At 50.8% G+C, this 23,867-nt stretch overlaps 1 protein-coding gene across 8 annotated transcripts; it reads right to left on the reverse strand.

The window, feature by feature from the left end:
• Positions 1-3,193: 3,193 nt before the first annotated feature.
• On the reverse strand, positions 3,194-23,417 carry ASTL (astacin like metalloendopeptidase). 8 transcript variants are annotated; one of them, XM_064268402.1, is made up of 10 exons: positions 22,436-23,417; positions 20,442-20,637; positions 19,881-20,006; positions 17,058-17,119; positions 15,594-15,687; positions 14,949-15,066; positions 14,121-14,302; positions 11,216-11,297; positions 10,963-11,117; positions 3,194-4,028 (listed from the first exon to the last, which is right to left on the reverse strand). In XM_064268402.1, the coding sequence occupies exons 2-10, from the start codon at positions 20,566-20,568 to the stop codon at positions 3,421-3,423; spliced, it is 1,554 nt and encodes a 517-aa protein (XP_064124472.1). In that variant the 5' UTR covers positions 20,569-20,637; positions 22,436-23,417; the 3' UTR covers positions 3,194-3,420. The 8 variants fall into 8 exon arrangements, with proteins under 8 accessions (XP_064124472.1, XP_064124471.1, XP_023396881.1 ...); XM_064268401.1 differs by having other exon boundaries at positions 14,112-14,302; XM_023541113.2 differs by lacking the exon at positions 20,442-20,637 and having other exon boundaries at positions 14,112-14,302.
• Positions 23,418-23,867: the final 450 nt, after the last annotated feature.

The following is a 23,867-nucleotide window of genomic DNA, read 5'->3' on the forward strand; positions in this document are numbered from 1 at the left end:
GAAGATGACTTTCTTAGTCACCTAGTGCTGCTATAACAGAAATACCACCAGTGGATGGCTTTAACAAACAAATTTATTCTCTCACAGCCTAGAAGTCCAAATTCAGGGTGCCAGCTCCAGGGGAAGGCTTTCTCTATGAGCAGGTCTTTGTCATCAATCTTCCCCTGGTCTAGGAGTTTCTCAGCACGCTTTGCTCCCAGCACTGCTTTCTTGGTGGCATGAGGTCCCTCTCCTCTCTGCTCTCTTCTCTCTCATATCTCAGAAGAGATTGACTCAAGATACAGCCTAATCCTGTAAATTGTGTCCTGCCTCGTTAACACCATAAAAATCAAAACCAAACCTGTTGTCATTGAGTCAATTCCGACTCATAGTCAGGCCCTACAGGACAGGGTAGGACTGCCCCATAGGGTTTCCAAGGAATGGCTTGTGGATTTGAACTGCCGACATTTTGGTTAACAGTCAAGTTCTTAACCACTGTGCCACCAGGGTAGAGTTTAGGGTTTACAGCACGTAGGTAATTACAACAGATTACGAAACGGTGGACAACCACACAACACTAGGAATCACAGCCTTGCCAAGTTGACACACATTTTGGGGCAACAATTCAATCTGTAACAATGACTTAGCATGCAAGCGATGCCATCTCTTCCAAAGAAGAGGGAGATGCTTTCTCCATCCCTGACCAAGAGGCCAGAGGGAGATGTGTCGTCTTAGTTGTAAGCTCTGGAGCTGCTGCTTCTCCAGGTGAGAGCTGAGGGAGTGGCAGAGGCCCCAGAAGCTCACAGCACCTCCCCTCCCCCACAAGTACACACAAGGCCTGATCCTCCATCAGGCTTCACAGCTCAGCTGTCCCCAGAAATCCCAGCCTTTCTAGTCCCTGAGACCCTTCTACTCCCAGAACACCCAGACAACCTCACCTCCCCATCTTTCCAGGTCCTCCAGCTGCACCCTGAACAATATAAGCTGGCCACCCTCTATCCTTCCATCATAAACTTGCTCTACAAAACCCTAACCTGGTAAAACCTAAGGAGCCCTGGTTGTACATTGGTTAAGCATTTGGCTGTTAACCAAAAGGTTGAGAGTTCAAACCTACCAGCTGCTCTGTGGTAGAAAGATGTGGCAGTCTGCTTCTGTAAAGATTATAGCCTTGGAAATCCTATGGGGCAGTTCTACTCTGAGCTACAGGGTTGCTATGAGTTGGAATCGACTCAACGACAGTGGGTTTGGTGGATAAACCATCCATCCACCCCTTGCCTGTGACCAAGCAGCTGCCCCTTCTGCATCAACTGGCCTCACTTTCAACTCCTGACACGGATCTCCAACTTTCCTAGCGTGCTTCCTCTCCCATTCTGCCTGACCTGGCCCTGCCTGCCTCTCCACCACTTGCTCATTCCCTCTCACACAGACCTGCCTCGCACCCCCACCTCTGCACACTGGGGCTCAAAGGGCTGAGCCAGGACTGGACCTCCAGACACTGCTCAGGGTGGGGCTTGTGAAGTAGACCCTGGACCAGAACTGTTCTGGAGACCTGGCTCTGCAGTGATAGGTGGCTTCCTAGGAGATGACAGGAGGCTCTTCATGACAAGGACAGCCTTGTCTGGGACCACCCCCAGAGAGGGTCAGGTACCTATCTACCCCTTGAGCCACCAGGCCCAGCCAGCCTTACCTTGCCTTCTGGAGAACCCAGATGCAGAAACCATTGTGCTCGTTACAGGCAGCACCTGAGCCCTAGAGGGCCTCACAGGGTACAGAGAAACCCCAGCCAAGTGCCAGAGGCCTGGCTCTGCTGCTTGGCGAGGTAGTCACACTTATTTCTCTGTCGCATGAAGGTGCTATAGCACTGCCCCTTTCCTATAACTGGTCCAATGTCTCTGCCTGAGAATCTCCCAGCAGGGCTGTTACCTGCTAGGAGCACAGACAGAGCCCCTGCTGACTCCAAACTCACACTCAGATACACCATGTCTGGGAGCAAGAAGAGGGACAGGGTTTCCCCGCAACGATCCTTCCCTGATGCTAATGCTTGAGACTGGGACCCTGTTCAGTCTCGGATAGTTCTTGACTCAAGACTGAAAGCCAAGGCCAACTGAGGGCACAGGCTCCAGGGTTCCCTGAGTGTATCCTCTTGCCCCTTCACTTGGCCCCAGCTGTGACCAGCCCAGAGGTTGGCAAAGGTCAAGTTCTCCCTGGCACCTGAGCACTCCAAAGCCTTAGCCTGCACTGCTTCTCCCTAGTCACAGGACCTTGGGAAGCCCATTTACTTCTCTAAGTCTGCTTCCTCCTCTGGAAAACAGGTGTAGACACCCCGGTACCCATCTCACAGGGCAGCCATAAAGGCTAAAGGTATCGTGTGTGTGTGTGTGTGTGTGTGTGTGTGTGTGTGGTGTGGGTGTGTGGTGTGGGTGTGTGGTGTGGGTGTGTGGTGTGGGTGTGTGGTGTGGGTGTGTGGTGTGGGTGTGTGGTGTGGGTGTGTGGTGTGGGTGTGTGGTGTGGGTGTGTGGTGTGGGTGTGTGGTGTGGGTGTGTGGTGTGGGTGTGTGGTGTGGGTGTGTGTGTGTGTGTGTGTGTGTGTGGGTGTGTGTGTGTGTAGTCAGTACAGCACTGGCATGTACCAAGTACTCAATTTTTTATTTCTGTCCAAAAACATCCTGAGTCTCTGGACCCCATCGGGACAGGGTATAGGCTCCTGCTTCCCTCCGCCCCCGAACGGGCTTCTGACAGTCCACAAGAGCAGTGCGTGCTGGGCTAGGAGGGCTCCACCCAGGCCCACTCCTTGGTGCCTGCTGGAGACTTCCTTTGTACCTGGAACAGGCTTCACAGGGAGCCAGGTGCTGTAGAAAAGTAGTTTTTGGCTGACGGAGATGGGGCCTGGACCCTCCCCGGCCCCTTTCCACCATCCAGAGCTGCCCCCTGCCAAGCTGCAGGGTGGGGCCAAGAATCTTGGAAACAGCAATTTGGGGCAGAGATGACCTCCAAGTCCTCTCTGTTCAGGGGTAGTCCTGGTAGGGTAAGGCCCTCACCCCTCCACCTAGAGTCTTTCTGCTCTGCAGGAGAGCGAACCGGGCTCTGAAGGTCTCCTGGAAAGCAGGGCTGGAGGGCAGGGCTGCAGACAACATTTCCAGCACCCAGGTCTCAGGGACAGGAGGCTGTTCCCAGGGTCACGGCCACCGGGATCACTCAAGGCCTGGTCCCACGGATATGTGGGTCAGCACCCTTAGTCCACGCTGGGGAATTGGACACAGACATAGGCTCCCAGGGGCCTTCAGTACTGGAACCTGCCTCTTCCCTACCCTTCCCAGACCTCCTGTCCCTGGAGCCCTGAAGAATGTCACCTCCCGTTCCCAGCATCCTCCAGGGCTGGGGCAGAAGTCAGAGCAGGCAGAGCCAGATACCCCCATATGTCTGCCTGCCCCTAAAAATGGATCTAGGGAGCTTGTCTGTCCCCACGAGCCCTTGGGGGAGCAAGACAGGAGAGGGCCCTGCCCCTTTGAGAGAAGGTAGCCCGACTGGGGCTAGAAGAAAAGGAGGTGCTGCCCAGAGGGGCTACAGGTTGGGCAACCCCACTTCTCTGGGCAGAAGAGTCCCTCCCCACTTGGGTCTGACCACTGGACATCCCCCTAAAGTGATTTCCAGGTACATGGCCTCCTGGCAGAGCTGGGTTCCCCAAAGCAGCCTGAACAGGTGCTGGCTGACTTTCTCCTTCTAGAGATGGGGCTAGGGGTACAGTAGGCACTTGGGTCAGCCAAGGCCACTCCAGAACAACGCCAGGAGCACCTGCTCCAGGCCTTGAGCTTGGGGTGGAAACTAGGGCCTGAGGTGGTCTTGCAGGGGTCTCCGTGCTGAACTTCTCCTGAGTAGAGGGCTTCCGTCCAGGTGAATTCTCTCCAGCTCCTGCAGTAATGTGCTGGCCTCCAGTCTTAGAGCCGCTGAGGTGGGGACTCCTGGGTTCCACCAGCAGTGCCTTCAGAAGCCTCTGCAAGTGGGGCCTGGAGGCAGGAGTGGGGCTCCTACCACCGCTGGGGGCCTGAAAGTCTGGAGTAGAAAAGACAGGCGGTCATGTTCCAGAATCACAGAAGATGTGTGGCCCAGCTTCAAAGAGCCAGGGCTGTCTTCGGCTTTATTCAGAAATGTAGAGCTCAGTCCACAGGCAATGATAACCAGCTATGCTGCACCCAGCTGCCCAGCCCCTGCTAAGCCCGGGCTTAACCTTCAAGACCCAAATTCTCACTTGCACTAGAGACCATCCCATGTCCTCCCTGAGGTCACCACCAGAAGATCAGGTCTCTCAGCTCTTCCATGACCTCCCTCCTTCCACCCCAGGCTGCCCTGTCAGCCAATTCAACTGGCTAGCACTGCAGGCCTGACTTTACACTGTTTCTTAGACCACTCCATGCATAGCAACACACCCACTTCCTGTCCTGCATCTGAAACGTCTAGAACTTTTCCTCCATTTGTAGCCATATTCGATTCCAGGACATCTGGAAGATACAGCTGAGTGCTCCCAGGCCCTTGCGCCACACCAGGAGGTAGGCAGTCCTCTTTGCTCTTCACTGCCACTTCCAGACCATGACTGCTGCCCACTTTGTAAATATTCCTCCCCTTTTAGGCCCAAATTTTCTAGCCTTACAGTCTCACTCCCTGAGTACTGCCTCTCATCCCTGCCACACCTGCCCGTGCATCAAAGGTGTCACCAATCCACCAGTGACACCACTTCCACACTGGCATGCTTCTACCAGAGACTTTTCTCCCTACTCCATCCCTTGTACCCCACTGACCTCACAGTTCTCCCCCTCACCCCAGACCTGATCAGCACCAGAAACTACCACCTCTGAAATCTGTTTCCAGCAGCCTCCTTCACTTCCAGCTCACTCAGTATCATTAATTCTTCAGAATTCCTGAGACTAGTGTTTCATGAACCCCAACCTCTCAATCACTCTTGCCTCCTTGCTCCTGGATGGCTGTCCTTACCCAGTTGAGACTCCATGGCCCATCACTAATCATGCCTCTGGAGAGGTCCTCAACCACCTTCTCTTCTGTCACGCCTGCCCATAAAACCCCAGTCCTGGATGGCCAACTAGCCAGCCCACACCATGCCTCCACCTGGGCAGCCAGGTGCTTCCAGTACTGCCTGCAGGCCTCCTTGTCTCTTCTCCAGTCAGCCTTCACATTTTCCCTCACATCCATCTCTTTCTCCTACCACCTCTCAGCTGGTCACTTTACCTCATGCTTTACAAGATCAAAGCCCTCAAACAGAAAACCCCTCGTGTGCCTATTCCAAGATTCACATGCAAACTCAGGCTATGTCTGTCTTCTTCTCTCCTATTAGGTCCAGAAGCTCCTCAGCTCCCACAAAGGACAGACCCTCCCCAAACATTCTGGATGTTCTTGGCTCTTCCTCCACATGCACCCTTCCTCTTCTCCAAGGGGTCATCCATTTAGCATCAATGTGCTCGCATGTCTACCATCTCAATAAGACCCTTGACTTAGCCCCTTCCAGCTACCTTGCAATTCTCTATTCCTCATGATAATCAAATCTGCAGAACAAAACTCATGGCACACCATCTGCCATTCCTTTTAATTAAAAAAAGTAATATTTGATACAGTAAAAAAAATGCATATATGTATATGTAAGGAAGAATAGTCTTTTCAACAAATAGCATTGGAACAAGTGGATATCCGCATGCAAAATAATTAAGTTGGACCCCTTTCATACATCATATAAAAATTAACCCCGAACAGATCACAGTCTTAAACGTAAGACCTAAAACTAAGACTCCTAGAAGAAAACACAAGGGCAAACCTTCATGACCTTGGGTTAGGCAAAGCCTTCTCGGATGTGACGTCAAAGGCACAAAGACAAAAAAATTTAAAAAAAGATAAATTGAACTTGAAATGAAAAATATTTTTATGTTCAAAGGACGCCATCAAGAAAGTGAAAAGACAAAAGGCAGCCCACAGAATGGGAGAAAATATTTGCAAATCATGTATCTGATAAGTGACTGGGACCCAGAATATATAAAGAACTCTTAGAACTCAATAAAAAGACAACTCGATTGAAAAATGGGCAAAAGATTTGAACAGATACTTTGCAGAAAGATATACAATGGCCAATAAGCACATGAAAAGATGCTCAACATCATTAGCCATCAGGGAAATGTACATCAAAACCATGATTTGATACCATTTCACCCCACTAATATGGCTATAATCAAGAGGACAGATAATAACGAGTGTTTATGAGGTTATGGAGAAATTGGAACCCTCATACATTGTAGGTGGGAGTGTGAAATGGTACACCCACTTTGGAAAACAGTTTGGCCGTGTCTTAAGGATTTAAACGTAGAGCTACCATATGACCCAACAACTCTACTCCTAAATATATACCCAGGAGAACTGAGACATGTCCACACAAAGGCTTGTACACAGATGGTTATAGTAGCATTATTCATAAGAGCCCAAAACTGGAAACAACCCAAACGTCCACCAACTGATGAACTGATCAGTAAAGTGTGCTATATCCAGACAATGGAATATTACTCAGCCTCAGAAAGGAAGGAAGTACCGATTTATGCTACCACATGAGTGAACCCTGAAAACAGGATAGTAAGTGAAAGAAGCCAGTCACAAAAGGCCACATGTTTTATAATTTCATTCATATGAAATGTTCAGAATAGGAAAATCCAGGGGACAAAAAGTAGATTAGTGATTGCGTATGGAGGTAGGCAAGGGGAGCCAGGGGAGTGACTGCTAATAGGTACAGGGTTTCTTTGGGGATGATGAAAACATTAATAGAATTGGTTGCAGTGATGGTTGCACAACTTCTTGAATCTATTAAGTCACCGAACTGTATACGTTAGATGGGCAAGTTGTATAGCATGTAACTTACATAAAGCTCACATTTGTTGCCGTAGAGTCAATTCCGACTAATGGCGACCCCAGTGTGCAGAATAGAACTGCTCCATAGAGTTGTCAAGATCATGACCTTTTCAGAAACAGATTGCCAAGCTGGTCTTCCAAGGTGCCTCTGGGTGGGTTCGAACTGCCAACCTTTGGACTAGTAGTTGAGTGCTTAACCATTTGTTCCATTCAGGGACATATGTAATTATCTGTAATCTGGGAGGGATGGACAATCCCAATACTCAATTTAAGAGCTATTGAAAAAAAGAAAACCAAACCCATCGCTGTTCAATCGATTCTGACTCACAGTGACCCTACAGGACAGAGTAGAACTGCCCCATAGGGCTTCCAGGGAGTGACTGGTAGATTCTAACTGCTGACCTTTTGGTTAGTAGCCAAGCTCTTAACCACTGCACCACCAGGGCTTCTAAGAGCTATGTTGTTGTTGTTGTTGCTGTTGTTGTTAGGTGCCGCTGAGATGGCTCTGACTCGTAGCAACCCTACGCACAACAGAACGAAACACTGCCCGGTCCTGCACCATCCTTACAATCGTTGTTATGCTTGAGCCCATTGTTGCAGCCACTGTGTCAAGCCACTTCGTTGAGGGTCTTCCTTTTTTCCGCTGACCCTGTACTTGGCCAAGCATGAAGCCCTTCTCCAGGGACTGATCCCTCCTGACAACACGTCCAAAGTATGTAAGACACAGTCTCGCCATCCTTGCTTCTAAGGAGCATTCTGGTTGTACTTCTTCCAAAACAGATTTATTCGTTCTTCTGGCAGTCCATGGCATATTCAATATTCTTTGCCAACACCACAATTCAAAGGCATCAATTCTTCTTTGGTCTTCCTTATTCATTGTCCAGCTTTCATATGCATATGATGTGATTGAAAATACCATGACTTGGGTCAGGCACATCTTAGTCTTTAAGGTGACATCTTTGCTCTTCATCACTTTAAAGAGGTCCTTTTCAGCAGATTTTTTTTTTTCCAGCAGATTTACCCAATGCAATGTGTCTTTTGATTTCTTAACTGCTGCTTGCATGGCTGTTGATTGTGGATCCAAGTAAAACGAAATCCTTGACAACTTCAATCTTTTCTCCGTTTATCATGATGTTGCTCATTGGTCCAGTTGTGAGGTTTTTTGTTTTCTTTATGTTGAGGTGCAATCCATACTGAAGGCTGTGGTCTTTGATCTTCATTAGTAAGTGCTTCAAGTTCTCTTCACTTTCGGCAAGCAAGGTTCTGTTATCTCCATAATGCAGGTTGTTAATGAGTCTTTCTCCAATCCTGATCCCCCATTCTTCTTCATACAGTCCAGCTTCTTGGATTATTTGCTTAGCGTACAGATTGAATAGGTATGGTGAAAGAATACAACTCTGGCACACACCTTTCCTGACTTTAAACCAATCAGTATCCACTTGTTCTGTCCGAACAACTGCCTCTTGATCTATGTAAAGGTTCCTCATGAGTACAATTAAGTGTCCTGGAATTCCCATTCTTCACAACATTATCCGTAATTTGTTATGATCCACACAGTCGAATGCCTTTGCATAGTCAATAAAACACAGGTAAACATCCTTCTGGTATTCTCTGCTTTCAGCTAGCATCCATCTGACATCAGCAATGATATCCCTGGTTCCACATCCTCTTCTGAATCCAGCCTGAATTTCTGGCAGTTCCCTGTGGATATACTGCTCTAGTCGTTTTTGAATGATTTTGCTTGCATGTGATATTAATATTATTCCATAATTTCCACATTCGGTTGGATCACCTTTCTTGGGAATAGGCATAAATATGGATCTCTTCCAGCCAGTCCGCCAGGAAGCTGTCTTCCATATTTCTTGGCATAGATGAGTGAGCACCTCCAACGCTGCATCTGTTTGTTGAAACATCTCAATTGACATTCCATCAATTCCTGGAGCCTAGTTTTTCGCCAATGCCTTCAGAGCAGCTTGGACTTCTTCCTTCAGTACCATCGGTTCCTGATCATATGCTGCTTCTTGAAATGGTTGAACATAGACTGATTCTTTTTGGTATAATGACTCTGTGTTTTCCTTCCATCTTGTTTTGATGCTTCCTGTGTCATTTAATATTTTCCCTTTGGAATCCTTCACTATTGCAGCTCGAGGCTTGAATTTTTTCTTCAGTTCTTTCGGCTTGAGAAACACTGAGCGTGTTCTTCCTTTTTGGTTTTCCATCTCCAGCTCTTTGCACATGTCATTATAATACTTTGTCTTCTCGAGAGGCCCTTTGAAATCTTCTGTTCAGTTCTTTTACTTCATCAATTCTTCCTTTGCTTTAGCTGCTCGACGTTTGAGAGCAAGTTTCAGAGTCTCCTCTGACATCCATCTTGGTCTTTTCTTTCTTTCCTGTCTTTTCAATGACCTCTTGCTTTCTTCATGTATGATGTCCTTGATGTCATTCCACAACTTGTCAGGTCTTCTGTCACCAGGATTCGATGTGGCAAATCTATTCTTGAGATGGTCTCTAAATTCAGGTGGGATATACTCAAGGTCATATTTTGGCTCTTGTGGACTTGCTCTGATTTTCTTCAGTTTCAGCTTGAACTTGCATAGGAGCAATTGATGGTCTGTTCCACAGTCGACCCCTGGCCTTATTCTGACCGATGATATTGTGCTTTTCCATTGTCTCTTTCCGCAGATGTAGTCAATTTGATCTCTGTGTGCTCCATCTGGCGAGGTCCATGTGTCTAGTCACTGTTCATGTTGGTGAAAGAAGGTATTTGCAAAAAAGAAGTCGTTGGTCTTGCAAAATTCTAATCATTCAATCTCCAGCAACGTTTCTATTACCAAGGCCATATTTTCCAACTACTGATTCTCCTTCGTTTCCAACTTTCTCGTTCCAATCGCCAGTAATTATCAATGCATCTTGATTGCATGTTCGATCAATTTCAGACTGCAGCAGCTGGTAAAAATCTTCTATTTCTTCATCTTTAGCCCTAGTGGTTGGTGCGTGTATTTGAATAATAGTTGTATTAACTGGTCTTCCTTGTAGGCGTATGGATATTATCCTATCACGGACAGCATTGTACTTCAAGATAGATCTTGAAATATTCTTTTTGACAATGAATGCAACACCATTCCTCTTCAAGTTGTCATTCCCAGCATAGTAGACTATATGATTGTCCGATTCAAAATGGCCAATACCAGTCCATTTCAGTTCACTAATGCCTATGATATCGATGTTTATGCGTTCCATTTCATTTTTGACCATTTCCAATTTTCCTAGATTCATACTTCATACATTCCAGGTTCTGATTGTTAACAGATGTTTGCAGCTGTTTCTTCTCATTATGAGTCATGCCACATCAGTGAATGAAGGTCCCGAAAGCTTTACTCCATCCACGTCACTAAGGTTGACTCTACTTTGAGGAGGCAGCTCTTCCCCAGTCATCTTTTGAGTGCCTTCCAACCTGGGGGGCTCATCTTCCAGCACTATATCAGACAACGTTCCGCTGCTATTCATAAGGTTTTCACTGGCTAATGCTTTTCAGAAGTAGACTCCTGGGTCCTTCTTCCTAGCCTGTCTTAGTCTGGAAGCTCAGCTGAAACCTGTCCTCCATGGGTGACCCTGCTGGTATCTGAATACTGGTGGCATAGCTTCCAGCATCACAGCAACATGCAAGCCTCCACAGTATGACGAACTGACAGACATTTCGGAGAAAACAGCTGTAGTATTATATATCTAAAGTGACCCATATGTTCTCCCTGCCTGCCCGAGGGAACCGTCACACTGAATTTTCTGTTGATCCTTTCCTTGCATCTCAGCACATCTGTGTGTATCCCTCAGTACAGTTTGCTTCTTAGTGCTCTTGACCTTTATAATAGTGGTATCATACCAAAATGTAGTCTTCCGTGGCTTGGGCTTTTCACTCAACATTATGTTTCTGAGAGCCATCTCTGTTGTGTGTACCTATGGCTTACTCATTTTTCAAACTGTATAAAGTTCCATTGTGTGAATATACTACAATTTATCCACCCATTCTTCTGTTACTGGTCATTTAAACCTTCTCCATGTCCCTCAACCCACTCTGCCCCATGTCACTCACCTCGTCCAGGGGGGCTGTGACCACTTGGTCTGCAGTCATAAAGCCTGAGGACCCGTGTGACATCCAAAGCACTCAGGTTCCACCGCTGGCCAATGTGGATACTGGGGTCCCAGAGTGGCAGGAGGGTAGGGATCCCACGCCGGCTGAAGGCAAGCCTGGAACACAGCAGGCAGAGGCCCGAGTCTGGATCACAGCAGGGGCTGGGAGGGCAATGTGGAGGGAATGACAGAAGGAAGCGAAGGGGGGTCCTCACCTCCCATAATGCATCACTGACAGGTAGTCATAGGGCACCAGCATGTTGCTGCTCCGAGCTTTGAGGAAGTTGATTTCATAGCCTGGAAAGAAAGAACACTTGAAAGTGTAGGAAGAAGGCAGACTGGAAGAGAGGGGGCTGTGGGAAGAGGATGGGTCTGGCTTTATCACAGACTTCTGGGAATGTATAACCCACCTGTGCTGAGCCTTGGTGGCACAGCAGTTAAGAGCTCGGCTGCTAACCAAAAGGTCGGCAGTTCGAATCCTCCAGCTACTCCTTGGAAACTTTATCGGGCAGTTCTATTCTGTCCTACAGGGTAGCTATGAGTTGAAATCAACTCCACAGCAACGGCTTTTGGTATGCTGGGCAGCTAGAAACTATAGCCCAGTGTTCTTCTCCTGCCCCAACCCAGTACTGGTCTCTGTCTCCTTCATGCTTCATTACCCACCAGCATCCCTGCCACAGGAGGGTGGCAGACCTGTGCCAGGTGATATGGAAGTACCTGGACCTCATGGCTGGATGGCTGGCCACCGCCTCCTAACTGTTCTCTCCACTTCTCACTTCTTCCTTTCCTCAAATTCCCACGTGTGGGGCTAACCTTTGCATAACCTACAGCTTCCATTAAGTTGCACACTGCTCACAGTAGCTTGGATGCCCTTCTTCCCACAAGATAGTGTCTACTCCTTGGCCCAGCAGAGGGCCCTCTATCCCCACCACCCTGCTCCCCCAGCCTAGCAACTTCCACATCCTCCACCTTCCCCAAGGTCACTAGCCGCCTCCTTATCACTGATCAAATCGGCATTCCAGTGCCTCTATATTAACCAAACCCATCTCCATCGAGTCGATTCCGACTCAGAGCAACCCTACAGGACAGGACAGGACAGAACCTCCCCATAGGGTTTCCAAGGCCGTAATCTTTACAGAAACAGGCTGCCACATTTTTCTTCCATGGAGCAGCTGGTGGGTTGGAACCACCGTATTGCCTGCCTAAAAATATCTGACCCTAGAGAACTCATTTCTTCCTCTTAAAATCCTTATTATTAAGCACAGCTTTGAATAGGCAATGTATTTACGTGGATTCAAAAATTTTTAAATATATATTAAAAGACATATAGTAAAAGTCTTCCAACTCCATCCCCCTCCTCTCCCACCTCCCCACCCCAACAGTTAATTACTGTTGTTAGTTCGTGTATGCGTCCTGGCAGAGTTTGTTCTGCACAAATTAACTGAATACAAATATATTCTCACTTTCCTCTATTCTTAAGAAAGAAAGATGTTTTTTCCATTAAGGTAGCTGATGTTTTAACCTATTTCGTTGTTCAAGAAAACAGCTCTCGAATTTATTTATTAGTGCTGCTGGTGTCCTAACTCACTAACTACCGCTTTCACTTTTATTAATTCCTTTTTGCTTTCTTTTTAGTTTTCTCCTAACTTGAATTGAAATGCTTAATTTATTTGCTCTCTAGCTTTGTTAAGGCATTTAAGCCTACATGTTTTCCCTGAGCGCTGCTTCAGCTGTGAACCATGTTTTCAAATACAGTGTTTTTGTGGTTTTCTTTTATAATTCCTCCAATTTTTTCCCCAAGTGGGAGAAGTTTTGGGCTTTGATATGTTATTAATTTCTATTTTTGCTGCATCATGATCAGAATGTTTATTTTAACCCTACTTTTTCTAATTTGAAGTTTTCGTGGCTACCATATGTAAACTTTCACAAGTACCCCATCAAAACTTGAAAAGGTTATAGTCTCTATTTTCAGGTTACAGAGGCACCTATCACCTCCCCCCACTTCCCCACCCTAACCTCTGGTCTCAATCTCCAACCCATCATCAGGGCTCCCCATGTTTCCCCCAAAGCACCCCTTTCTCTAGGGCTCCAGGCGCGCTATCGCCTGTGTCCGGCTAACACTCTTGTGGCCGTTGAGTCAATTCCGACTCATAGCAACCCTACAGGACAGAGTAGAACCACCCCCTTCCAAGGAGCAGGTGGTGGATTCGAACTGCTAACCTTTTGGTTAGCAGCCGAACTCAACCACTGCGCCACCAGGGCTCCTGGATGATCCTACAGCAGCAGAGAAGGTGCTCACACCAGAAGCCCTCTGCCTGCAAGGAGTCTTTCAATTCCTTCCCTTGGTGCCCACACCCCAAACCAAACTTCTGATTATGTAGCTCCTCTGCTCCCATCCCCCACGAGCAGTGACTCCTCACCTTCAGCAGGCAGTCAACCCCCACAAGGGCAGGGGTCCTACCACTGCTGGGATCAGCTCCCTGGCGCCCAGCATTGTGCCCAGCATGGAGCTGCTCAGTATCATCACAATGGACCGCTCTACAGCTGAGCCCCAGCTTTCCCTCTGCTGCCTGTTTGCTGAGACCTCCCCCTGTGCTTCCTCTGCTACCCGTGACCTTGAGCGCCCATCTCATACACTCTGAGCCCTGCAGCACCGCCCTCAGCCCCCTTTACCTGTAACTCAGCACAGGCAGCCTGCAGCCAGGGCTTCTGTCTCCTCACAGCCCCTGCTCCCACACACAGCCATGCTACCACATGAGCGTGGGTCAGAAGAAACCGCCAATCCCACCCTCAGCAACTGAAGGTGTCAAGGGCAGAAATGAGATGCAAAGCAAACAGTTCTGCCCTAGTTCTGGCATGACTGTTCTGCCCTAGCTCCAGCGTGACTATTGGAGGGAAGTGAAGACATGGAGCCTGGAGCAGCAGCAGCAGCAGCTGGACCACTCTCTTTTTTCAAAGAGAAGCAGGGGCCCCCCGATCCCACAGGGATCAGGCAGGTGGTGGAGAGGATGGACAGCCTCTTCTGAGGGAGCTAGGTGATCCTTCAGGCCCTGGCTTGAGCCAGCTACCCTCTCCCACAGGACCCCCAGGCCCAGCCTGGTCTGAGCATACCTGGCTTACCTGGGAGGACCTCGTCCCAGTTGACACGGATGTAGCGGTCCCGGTCGGCCCTGGCATGCTCGTGCCAGAAGCCCAGCACATGCATAAGCTCGTGCAGCGCGATGCCTGGGCCCCTCTGGAGACAGGCGGGTGCCAGGGACACCACCTGCATCCCTCCGCTGCGCCCCACATTAGAGAAGCACCTGCAGGCAGGAGAGACGGCCGGGCAATTGTCTACTCTGAGGCCAGTAGACCCAGGCCCCTCTCCTCTCAAGTGCTGGGATGGGTGAACACCAGGAGTTCCCATCCTGGGCTCTACTCCCAGGTTTGCCCCCCAAGTCCCTTCACTGCCTGGCCTTTTGTGAAATGGCTTGCATATGTATTATCTCAGGCCCGTAATAGGCTATGAAGTGGGTAGCGCCTGTCCCCTGTCTCAGAGGTGCAGAAGAAGAGGCTCAGGAGCCAGGGGATTTGCCCAGAGTCACATGGCTCCTACGTTTTGAGCCAGGATTCAAGGCCAGGTCTGCCCCACAAAGCGCACACTCACTTACCCCACATAAAGTCTCCCTGGCGAGGACTTCATAAATGAGGGTCCAGCACCTTAATTCCCACCCACTTCTACCTCCCACACTGAATAATTACAGGTCCATCTCACATTGGACAAACTCTCAGGGTAGGCAGGGGGACTTTGGACCTGGGAGGAAGGGACCAGTAGGTTTGTGGTGAATTCCAGACTGAATTCTGAGGAAAGCTAAGGAAGCTACTCCCATTGTGCACGCTAACGCACACACGTGTATACACGCACACGTCCACACGCGCACACACCTAATCCCACCCAGGGGCACTTACCCAGACATGGGGACGATGGAAATGAAGTCTCTCTGGCCAGCATAGGAGACAAACCTGATGCATGTAAGGCGTTCAAACTCAGCAAATGCCTTCAGGATGACCTGCCGGCTGAGCTCATCTGGGAAGAAACACCTGGCTGAACACCTTCCCGGCCCCTTTGAGGTCTGCATGGAGGCAGGAAACGCTCCCAACATGGAGTGGCAACAAAGGGCAGCAGGATAGTGTCGGGGAAAGAAGGCTGGGCTCCAGACAGACCCTGGCTGTGTGACCTTGAGCAAGTCACTGCCCTCTGGACCAGCTGGCTTCTAAACAGACCAGAGAGTTCCTGGACATACCTTCCCAGTCAGCTCTCTGAGGATTTTAACCCTCCAGGCTCAGGAGGCCTTGGGAATAAAAGGGCTCTGGGTTGAAGGGCTTCCGGGGCTATGATTTGGGTGGTGGTGGTAGTGGAGGGATGTGGTGATGCAAGAGGGAACAGAGAAATTCAGAGAGGCCAGGGCCATGGTAGGAATACAGGGTGCCCCTGGCTTTAGGAATATGGGGTACCCTTGGGTTCAGGCAATGAGGAAGTGCCCGCAGGCTCCCAGAACTCGAAGGCCTGGAGTGAGAAAAGCCCCCTCCCTTCCTCCTGCTGTGCTTACTCACTGTACTCGCTGGACAGCAGGAAGGGGACCTCCACAAGGCCACTGCTACTCTTGGGCCACTTGTTACTGGCAGCCGAGAAGAGCTGGAAGGGGCTCTGAAGAAAGAAGGTAGCTTAGGCATCCCTGAGGACAGACCACCCATATTGTTGCCCCCAAGGGCTGCCATGCCTCAGGCCATGAGAACCCCAGAGATATGGGAGGCTGCAGACCCGGGGTCCGCGAGGGCGGGGAGGCCGTAAGAAAGTCAGTGGAAGCATGGGGAGTTAAGTAGGGCCAGTTACATGAATTATGATGCACAAGACAGTCCTTTGCTCTGTGATAACACAGAACTTAGAATAAATTTCATCAAGCGGAAAAATAAAACTAAGAAATACTCGTCCCTGAAGAGGGCAGCCAGGCGTCTCAGCACCCCAGAGTACCCTAATTCAGAAGGACTCAGGGCTCTAGAGGGCAGCCCCCACCCAGCCCCTCAGCAGTGACCTGCCCCGGAGGACAGCAGGTCACCAAGCATCCTTGAATGTGGAGATGGAAAAAAGATGGTGACGGGGTCTCACGCAGGCTGATGCTAACGCCCCACCACCTCTCAGCAGCTCCTTTCTCCATTCTTCCACCAACCAGAGCTTTGAAGTATGGATTTCACCGGTGCCATCACACCCTGCCCCTCCGGCCACCAACATGTTTCACTTTATTCTGTCCCATGGTGGTCACAGGGCTGCACACCCTCCCCTCCCCACCATGCACTGACTGGACAACAGGGGCCTCACCCTGGGTTTTTTTACCTTGTCCTGCCCACCCCCTACCCTCCACTGGGGGCTCTTGCTGTGGCCCTGGAGCCGGAGTGCAGCCTCTAAACCAGCAGGACCATCTGGTTTCCCAACCAGGTCACCATCTTATTCAGGAGCCTGCTGCCATCCCCAGCCACCCAGGAGATGCCCCTGCTCTCCTGAACATACACATCACCCCAATTCCCATTCAGCCTTCTACCTTCCTGACTCAGCCCTTCAACCCTGTCTTCCCCAGGTCAGCGTTCACTGCTGACCCCTAGGTCCCTCGTGCTCCCCCGTAGGTCCCTCGCGCTCCCCCATCAGCTACTTTGGCACCTGTGCTCATCTCTTCCTTCATCTCAATACTTTCTGAGTACCTCACCTGGGGAGGTATTATACTGGGTCTCCAGGGTTCAAGCCTCCTCATCCAGGAAGCCTCCCCAGGCTGACTGCTGCCATCACTTCAGATATAAACTCCCCTCACCATTTAGGCTGCTCGTTCCTCAGTCAGCACTCAGACTGACTTTAAGGCAGAGAGAGAGAGAGGTGTCTATCAAGCTATGAGCACCAAGATCAGCTTCTTCCATGTCAAACTCCCATTATGCTGAGAAGTGGGGTCCTATCTGTGAGGTTATTTACACCCGTGTGTCTGCGCACGTGTGTGTGTGTGTGTGTGTGTATGTGTGTGCATGTGCACTCACTGGGCGGATGATATCCCCCTCGAGGAGAAAGCCGCTCTCTGGGGTTTCCTCTGGGATGAGCCCTGGAAAGGAAGGAAGAAATGTGTGTTGGCCCATTACCCCCCGAACACAAACTCCAGGGACTGACCCAAGAGAGGCTTCAACTGCCAGGCCAAGCAACCCCCAAAGGTCTGTCCTTCCTCCAACCCTGGGGCTAGAACTTCCCTGGGTACTGAGGTTGTGTGGCCTCTGAGTCCCAGTCTAGGTATGTGTGCTGTTCCTCAGCCTGGTCAGATCCTTCCCCTGCTCAGCACAGCCCACAGCATCCCAGCTCCACCCCTGCTCAGCACAGCCCACAGCATCCACAGCCCCACACCCACACCTGCTCAGCACCGCCCACAGCATCCACAGCTCCACACCTGCTTAGCACAGCCCACAGCATCCACAGCCCCACACCCACACCTGCTCAGCACAGCCCACAGCACCGCAGCTCTACACCTGCTCAGCACAGCCCACAGCCCCACACCCACACCTGCTCAGCACAGCCCCAGCATCCACAGCCCCACACCCACACCTGCTCAGCACAGCCCACAGCATCCACAGCCCCACACCCACACCTGCTCAGCACAGCCCCGGCATCCACAGCCCCACACCCACACCATCAAGTCCAAACTCCTTCTTGCATCAGAGGCCCTCTGCTGTCAGGAGGTGGCCTTTTCTTCCACCTGTCTCCATCCTGCAGTCTAGCCGAAGCCACTCAGAACATGCCTTGGGCTCTTCTCTCCCACCTTATCCCCCATCTAGTTCCTACCCGCCCCCCGCCCCGGAAAACCAAAAACCAAACCTTTTGCCGTCAAGTTGATTCCAACTCATAACGACCCTATAGGACAGGGTAGAGCTACCTCATAGGGTTTCCAAAGAGCAGCTGGTGGGTTCGAACTGCCGACCTTTTGGTTAGCTGCCGAGCTCTTAACCACTGCACCACCAGGGCTCCAGTTCCTACCCATCTGTGTTATATTCAGGACCCTTAGTGATGGAAAGTGACAGAAATTCCAACTAACTCCACCAGAGAAGCATCTCCACACCTCAGCTTATCTCTGCTTCTCATCTCTCCAACGTCATTTCCTGCCAAGGCAGTCAGCCTTCTCAATAACCTCTTTACTAAGATAACAGTTCCATGAGGCCAGGAGTCTTAGAACAGGGCCTGGCACATAGTAGGTGGCTTAGGTAGTGTTCCCTTGAAGCAGAGCCTGAGACAGGAAGCCTTTTGTAAGGGATTATTGGAGGACTGATCTCTAAGCATTCTTCTGCTAACCAAAGGGACAGTCGTTCAAATCCACCAGCTGCTCCTTGGAGACCCTATGGGGCAGTTCTACTCTGTCCTATAGGGTCGCTATGAGTCAAAATCAACTCGATGGCAACGGGTTTGGGTTTTTTTGTTTTGTTTTAATCTCAGGGGAAACTATAAGGAAGGGAGGGAAGCAAGAGAGGTCTGAGGAAGAAGACAGCTCAGCTGAAGTACAAGCTCAGCCCAACCCCACAGAAAGTTCTGGAACAGAAGGAATGGCACCACAGAGTTGTTCTGCCTTGAGGTAGGAGGGCAGACTTGTCTATCATTTATCATCTCTCGTTGGCTGTGGGCCATCTAGGCAGTAGCCTGCCAAGCATCTCTGGCTGAAGCGCTCGTCTGGCCGAGGGACGTCTCCTGAGCAGGGTGCAGCTGTGAGGCCTGAGAAGCCAGCACTCACGGCAGCTGAGAGCCAACAGCATTCACTGGAGTTGGCTCACAAACAGTTGTCCGGGCCACGGCAACTCCACAAGGCTGAGAGTTTGCTCCATGGCAGCTGAGATCAATCCTGGGGCAACTAAAACTTGTTCTGTCTACGTCCAGATCACTCAGTGACCAGAGGGTGGGCTACCTGCGCTGGGCCTCAAAGTATGCTCTCAGAAGAGTGATGAGAAAACTCCACAAGTGGCTCCCACATCGGGGACCTCCTTCCCGCCCCTAGGGCAAGTTCACTCCCTGACCCCCAACTCCTCAGCCCAGATGGTTCCAACACCTGAACTCTGCCTCGATTTCCACCAGTTTTGTCCCAGGACATGGATATGTTGTCGTTCTTCAGCTGAGACCCCAACAGGGAGGTTGTGAGCCTCACACGCCTTTGTACCCCTCGCCCCCTCAGCAGAGATTGGATGAGATGTTCTCAGGCATTCACTAACCATTCAGTTCAACACCCAGGCTCAGAGAGGCCAAGGACCCATACCTTTATCAAGTCATTTTCAAAAGCCTACAGTTGCCCCCTTTCTGACAGAAGTAATAAGCATACCAAAAAAACAAACAAACAAACAAAAAACCAAACCCAGTCAGTGCCTTGGAGTTGACTCTGACTCACAGCAACCCTATAGAACAGAGCAGAACTGCCCCATGGAGTTTCCAAGGAGCACCTGGTGGATTCAAACTGCCCACGCTTTGGTTAGCAGCTGTAGCACTTAACCACTACGCCACCAGGGTTTACATTATAAGCAAACAGTATTGAAGTAATTAAGACTTCGGTTGCTAACCAAACGGTCGGCAGTTGGAATCGACCAGCTGCTCCTTGGAAACCCTCTGGGGCAGTTCTACTCCGTCCTATAGGATCACTGTGAGTCGGAATTGACTCGACAGCAACGGGGTTTATAGAAGATACAGGAAAGTAGGCTGTTTATGAGTTGCCACAGAACTACTTCCAGGTCAGAGCTCACTGAGGATGCTGGGATACCTCCTGCAGCCTTTCTGCTCATACGAGGGTTTCATCACACTACCATTTCATGCCCCTGCGGGCCTAGGAGACATGCTGCCCTCACCTTGGTTAATTGCAGGGATATCCCTGTCCCAGGACCCCTGGGTGTCCTCAGACGTGAGGTCTTCTGGGGAGCTGGTGTCACAGGCTCCTGGGCAGCTAGAGGTGTCGGATGCTCCAAGGATCAAACCTGGACCAGACAGACAGGTGCACACACAAATGCCAGGGGCGGGGTGGTGTCAGACCAAAAGATCCAGCTGCTTCACAAAGGTAGCCTTCCAGCGAGGCGTCCTAGGAGCCTGCCTGGCCCCTCAGCCCGAGCTGGTGCCAGGCCTAGGCTACTTCAAGAAAGGAGCTCCCTTAGCAAAACCAACACCTGGTTCAAAGGGCAGCCCTGTGCTCTGAGTACAGGTGTGGGGGCTGGGGGGTGGGAAGAGGGCCGGAAGGAGGGAGGAGGGATGGATCTCAGGCTCCAGCACTGATGGCAGGTGCAGAACTAGCTTCGGACCCTGCTCAGTGGCTTCCTTTCTCAGCCAAGGCTTCTGGAAACTGGGCTCAGCTTAGGCAAGCACTAGCCTGGGCTGGAGTGCTCCCCACAAAGAGCAAGGATTCTGGAGCAACACACCTGTTATCTCTAGCCAGGCAGGTCTTCTGGAATCCCAGGGGCTTCGGAAGTCCTGACTCCCACCCCTCGGGCCTCCAATAGCTGGTTTCTTGGAATGTTCTGGGAGAGCTCCCATTCTCCAAGCCATCAAGATCAATTATGACCCCTGCATGCTCCAGCCACAGCCTCCTGGCTTTTCTGAGCCAGAGGATGGAGCCTAAACCGGGAAGGAAACACAGGAGCTTACCTGGCAGGCAGAACAGACCGAGCACCCAAGGCCAGAGGCCTGCAACGCTCTCCATGGTGGACACCCACTGCCACTCAGCAAGCAAGAGGACCAACTAGCTGGCAGGACAGCCTAATTGTAGGCTCAGGGCCACCCCCTCATTAAATAGCACTTCCTCCCGCCCCCGCCTGCAGGCTGCTCAACAGCCTCCACCTGCTGCACCACCTGCTCCTACCTGTGGGTCCAACCCCTGCTCCAGCCCAGGCCCCAGCCTTCTGGACCCTGATGGATTCCTTCCTGGCCAAAGTGGTGGGAAGGGTGAGAAGGGACAGGACACAAGGCACCCTGAGGGGCCCCACTTGGGGCTTTGTGCTGCTGAGATCCCTCTTGCCACCAGGGGGCAGAGAAACATCACAGAAAGGCTGGTAGCAGTGGAGCCTGAGGGCTGAAAGGAGCACACCTCCTCCACCTGGGGAGACCTCTTCCTGCCCCCAGCCCTGTGCTCAGGCCTGGAAAAAGCTACCAGAGACCCTGAGGTGCCTCCAGCCTAACTGTGGTTGGAGGGAATGGTCACTAAATTTTTTTATAAACTTGTATTTTAGTATACACACAGAGGAGCCCTGGTGGCGCAGTGGTTAAGAGGTCGACAGCTAATAAAAAAAAAAAGGCTGGCAGTTTGAATCCACCAGCCGCTCCTTGGAAACCTTATGGGGCAGCTCTACTCTGTCCTACAGAGCCACTATGAGTCGGACTTGGCTCTGTGGCAACAGGTTTATACATACAGAAGAGTGCACAGTCACATGTGGACAGCCCAGTGAAACGTCACAGACTGAGCTACCAGGTAACCAACACCTCAAGAAGCCCACCTGGTGGAAAGGACACTCACTTTTGGGTACCTACATCCTCTCCTGGGCACTCCCCCTGTAATCTTCACAACGGCCTTGTAAGAGCAGCACTTATCCCCATTTTATAGATCTGCACACTAAAGCTCCTTACCTGGGCTCCTCCTCTGTTCCCCTTGGCCTCTCAAAGGCCCCATCCTCACAGCCTGGTCACCCAAGGGCCCTACCTGGACTTAAATTCCAGAGGCAGAGTGTTTCAGTGCTGGGGGGGATTTGGGGGTGCACCCAGTGAAGCCAAGTGACTGAGCCAGGGCCTATATCTATTGCCCAAGAGAGACTGTTGGCATTCCTGCTGTGCCTGGAATCCTGAACTTCTCCAAGGAATCAGGATCACGGAAAGAACACGGTGAAAAGGCAGATGCCGCAGCCACCCAGGCAGGATACTGACATAAAAATGCACTGAACTGTGTGCTTGAGATCAGTGCTCTTTACTGTGAGATGGACAGACAGACACATAGAGATAGCTGCCCTCAAGTCAGTTCCGACTCATGGCAACCCTACGTACAACAGAACGAAATGTTGCCTGATCCTGCGTCTTCCTCATCATTGTGACCATGTTCAAGCCCACGGTTGCGGCTACTGTGCTAGCTCACCTCACTGAGGGTCTCCCTCACCCTTGCAGGCCCCCTGTTTCACCAAACATGACATCCTCTTCTAGTGATTGATCCGTCCTGATGACGTTCTCAAAGCAAGCAAGTAGGACCATGTTCTATTGTGACCCATAAGGTTTTCATTGGCTAACTCCAAGAAGTAGGTCTTAGTCTGTCTTAGCCTGGAAGCTCCGCTGAAGCCTGTCCACCATGGGTGACCCTGCTGGTGTTTGAAATATCAGTGGCTTAGCTTCCAGCATCACAGCAACAGACAATCACACAGTAGGACAAACTGACCTATGGGCGGTGGTGCTGTGAGTAAAAGATGATAATGATATTTTTGTCCTCCCCCTGCTTGGGCAGCACAGACAGGACTCCCCATTCCGCTCCGCTCCAGGAGGAATGTCGTGGCTCTGCCTACTTCAGGGGAACCAGAAGCTCGAGTTAGACTTTATCTCTGATGAAAAGAAACCAATTTGTACTTAAGAGATGCACTTTGTTTGGACAACAAATTACTAAAAACATGGGTAAGGGTGGGTGGGATGGGACGGGGTAAAATGGAGACAGAGTGGGTAGGGGTGAGGCAGAGGTCTCAGGCACCAGTCCTCCGGTGTGTGAGATGGGGCTGTGTGGTGGCAAGGGCCTGAAGAGCAGGGCCTCAGATGCCCCTACCCACCCCAAGCTGGGTGTGAGGGTTGTTGGGGGAGCCCTGAGAACAATCCCAGCTCTGCTCAGTTGTCACCAGGGAGTCTCTCTGTCTCTTACACACGCACACACGCATGCACGTGCACACACATGCACAGACACATCCACACACATGCCTACATCCACACATATGCACACAGACACATGCACACAGACACACGTGCACACATGCACACACACACACACGGAAGCACACAGATACATGCACACGTGCACATGGAAGCACACACACACATGCATGCACGTGCACACACACATGCACACACGGACCCATGCACACACATGCACACATGCATGGACACACACGCATGCACGTGCACACATATGCACACACAGACACATGCACGCAGACACGTGTGCACATGCATGCACACGTGCACACACGCATGCACACACACACACAAAGAACAAAGGGAACAAGGCGTTGTAGAGAGCAAGGGAGAGCAAGCCGTTCACACTTCAATGGGCCAAATGGAGCGAGTGCCCACCTGTGCCGACGACACAGGGCTGAGCCAACCACAGACGGCCCTCACCAGCATCCTACCTGGTGAGACCCACACTTGTATACCTGCACACCTGATGGCACCTCCTCTGGCCATCGGTAGCTAACATTTCCTAAGCACCTACTATGTGCCGGGCACTAGGCTAAGCCCTGCATGTGCATTGACGAGTGTAGTGCTCGGTACCACCCTAGGAGGTAGGGGCTAATGTTAAAAGCCCATTTTACAGACCTGGAAACGTACCGTCAGGTTAACCAAAACTGGAACCCTAACCATGAAACAACACTGCCCCCTCAGGTTCACCACACCAAGTGCTAAGGGTGTCATGAGTAACAGCTTTCAGCAGGGTGACCCTCAGGTGAGTGAGAGGACGAAGTGCAGTCAGCTGGACCATACTCCGACTGGCTGGGGTGGAAGCTGGGGCATGATCGGTCCCCACGCGGTTGGCCGCCAGGTCTCAGGACCCACTGCTCTCAGAGGAATCACTGCACCCAATCCCAGCAGCTCCGGGAGCGCCTTCTGCT

The sequence above is a fragment of the Loxodonta africana genome, chromosome 15 (assembly GCF_030014295.1).
Source record: "Loxodonta africana isolate mLoxAfr1 chromosome 15, mLoxAfr1.hap2, whole genome shotgun sequence".
Taxonomy (NCBI): Eukaryota; Metazoa; Chordata; class Mammalia; order Proboscidea; family Elephantidae; genus Loxodonta; species Loxodonta africana.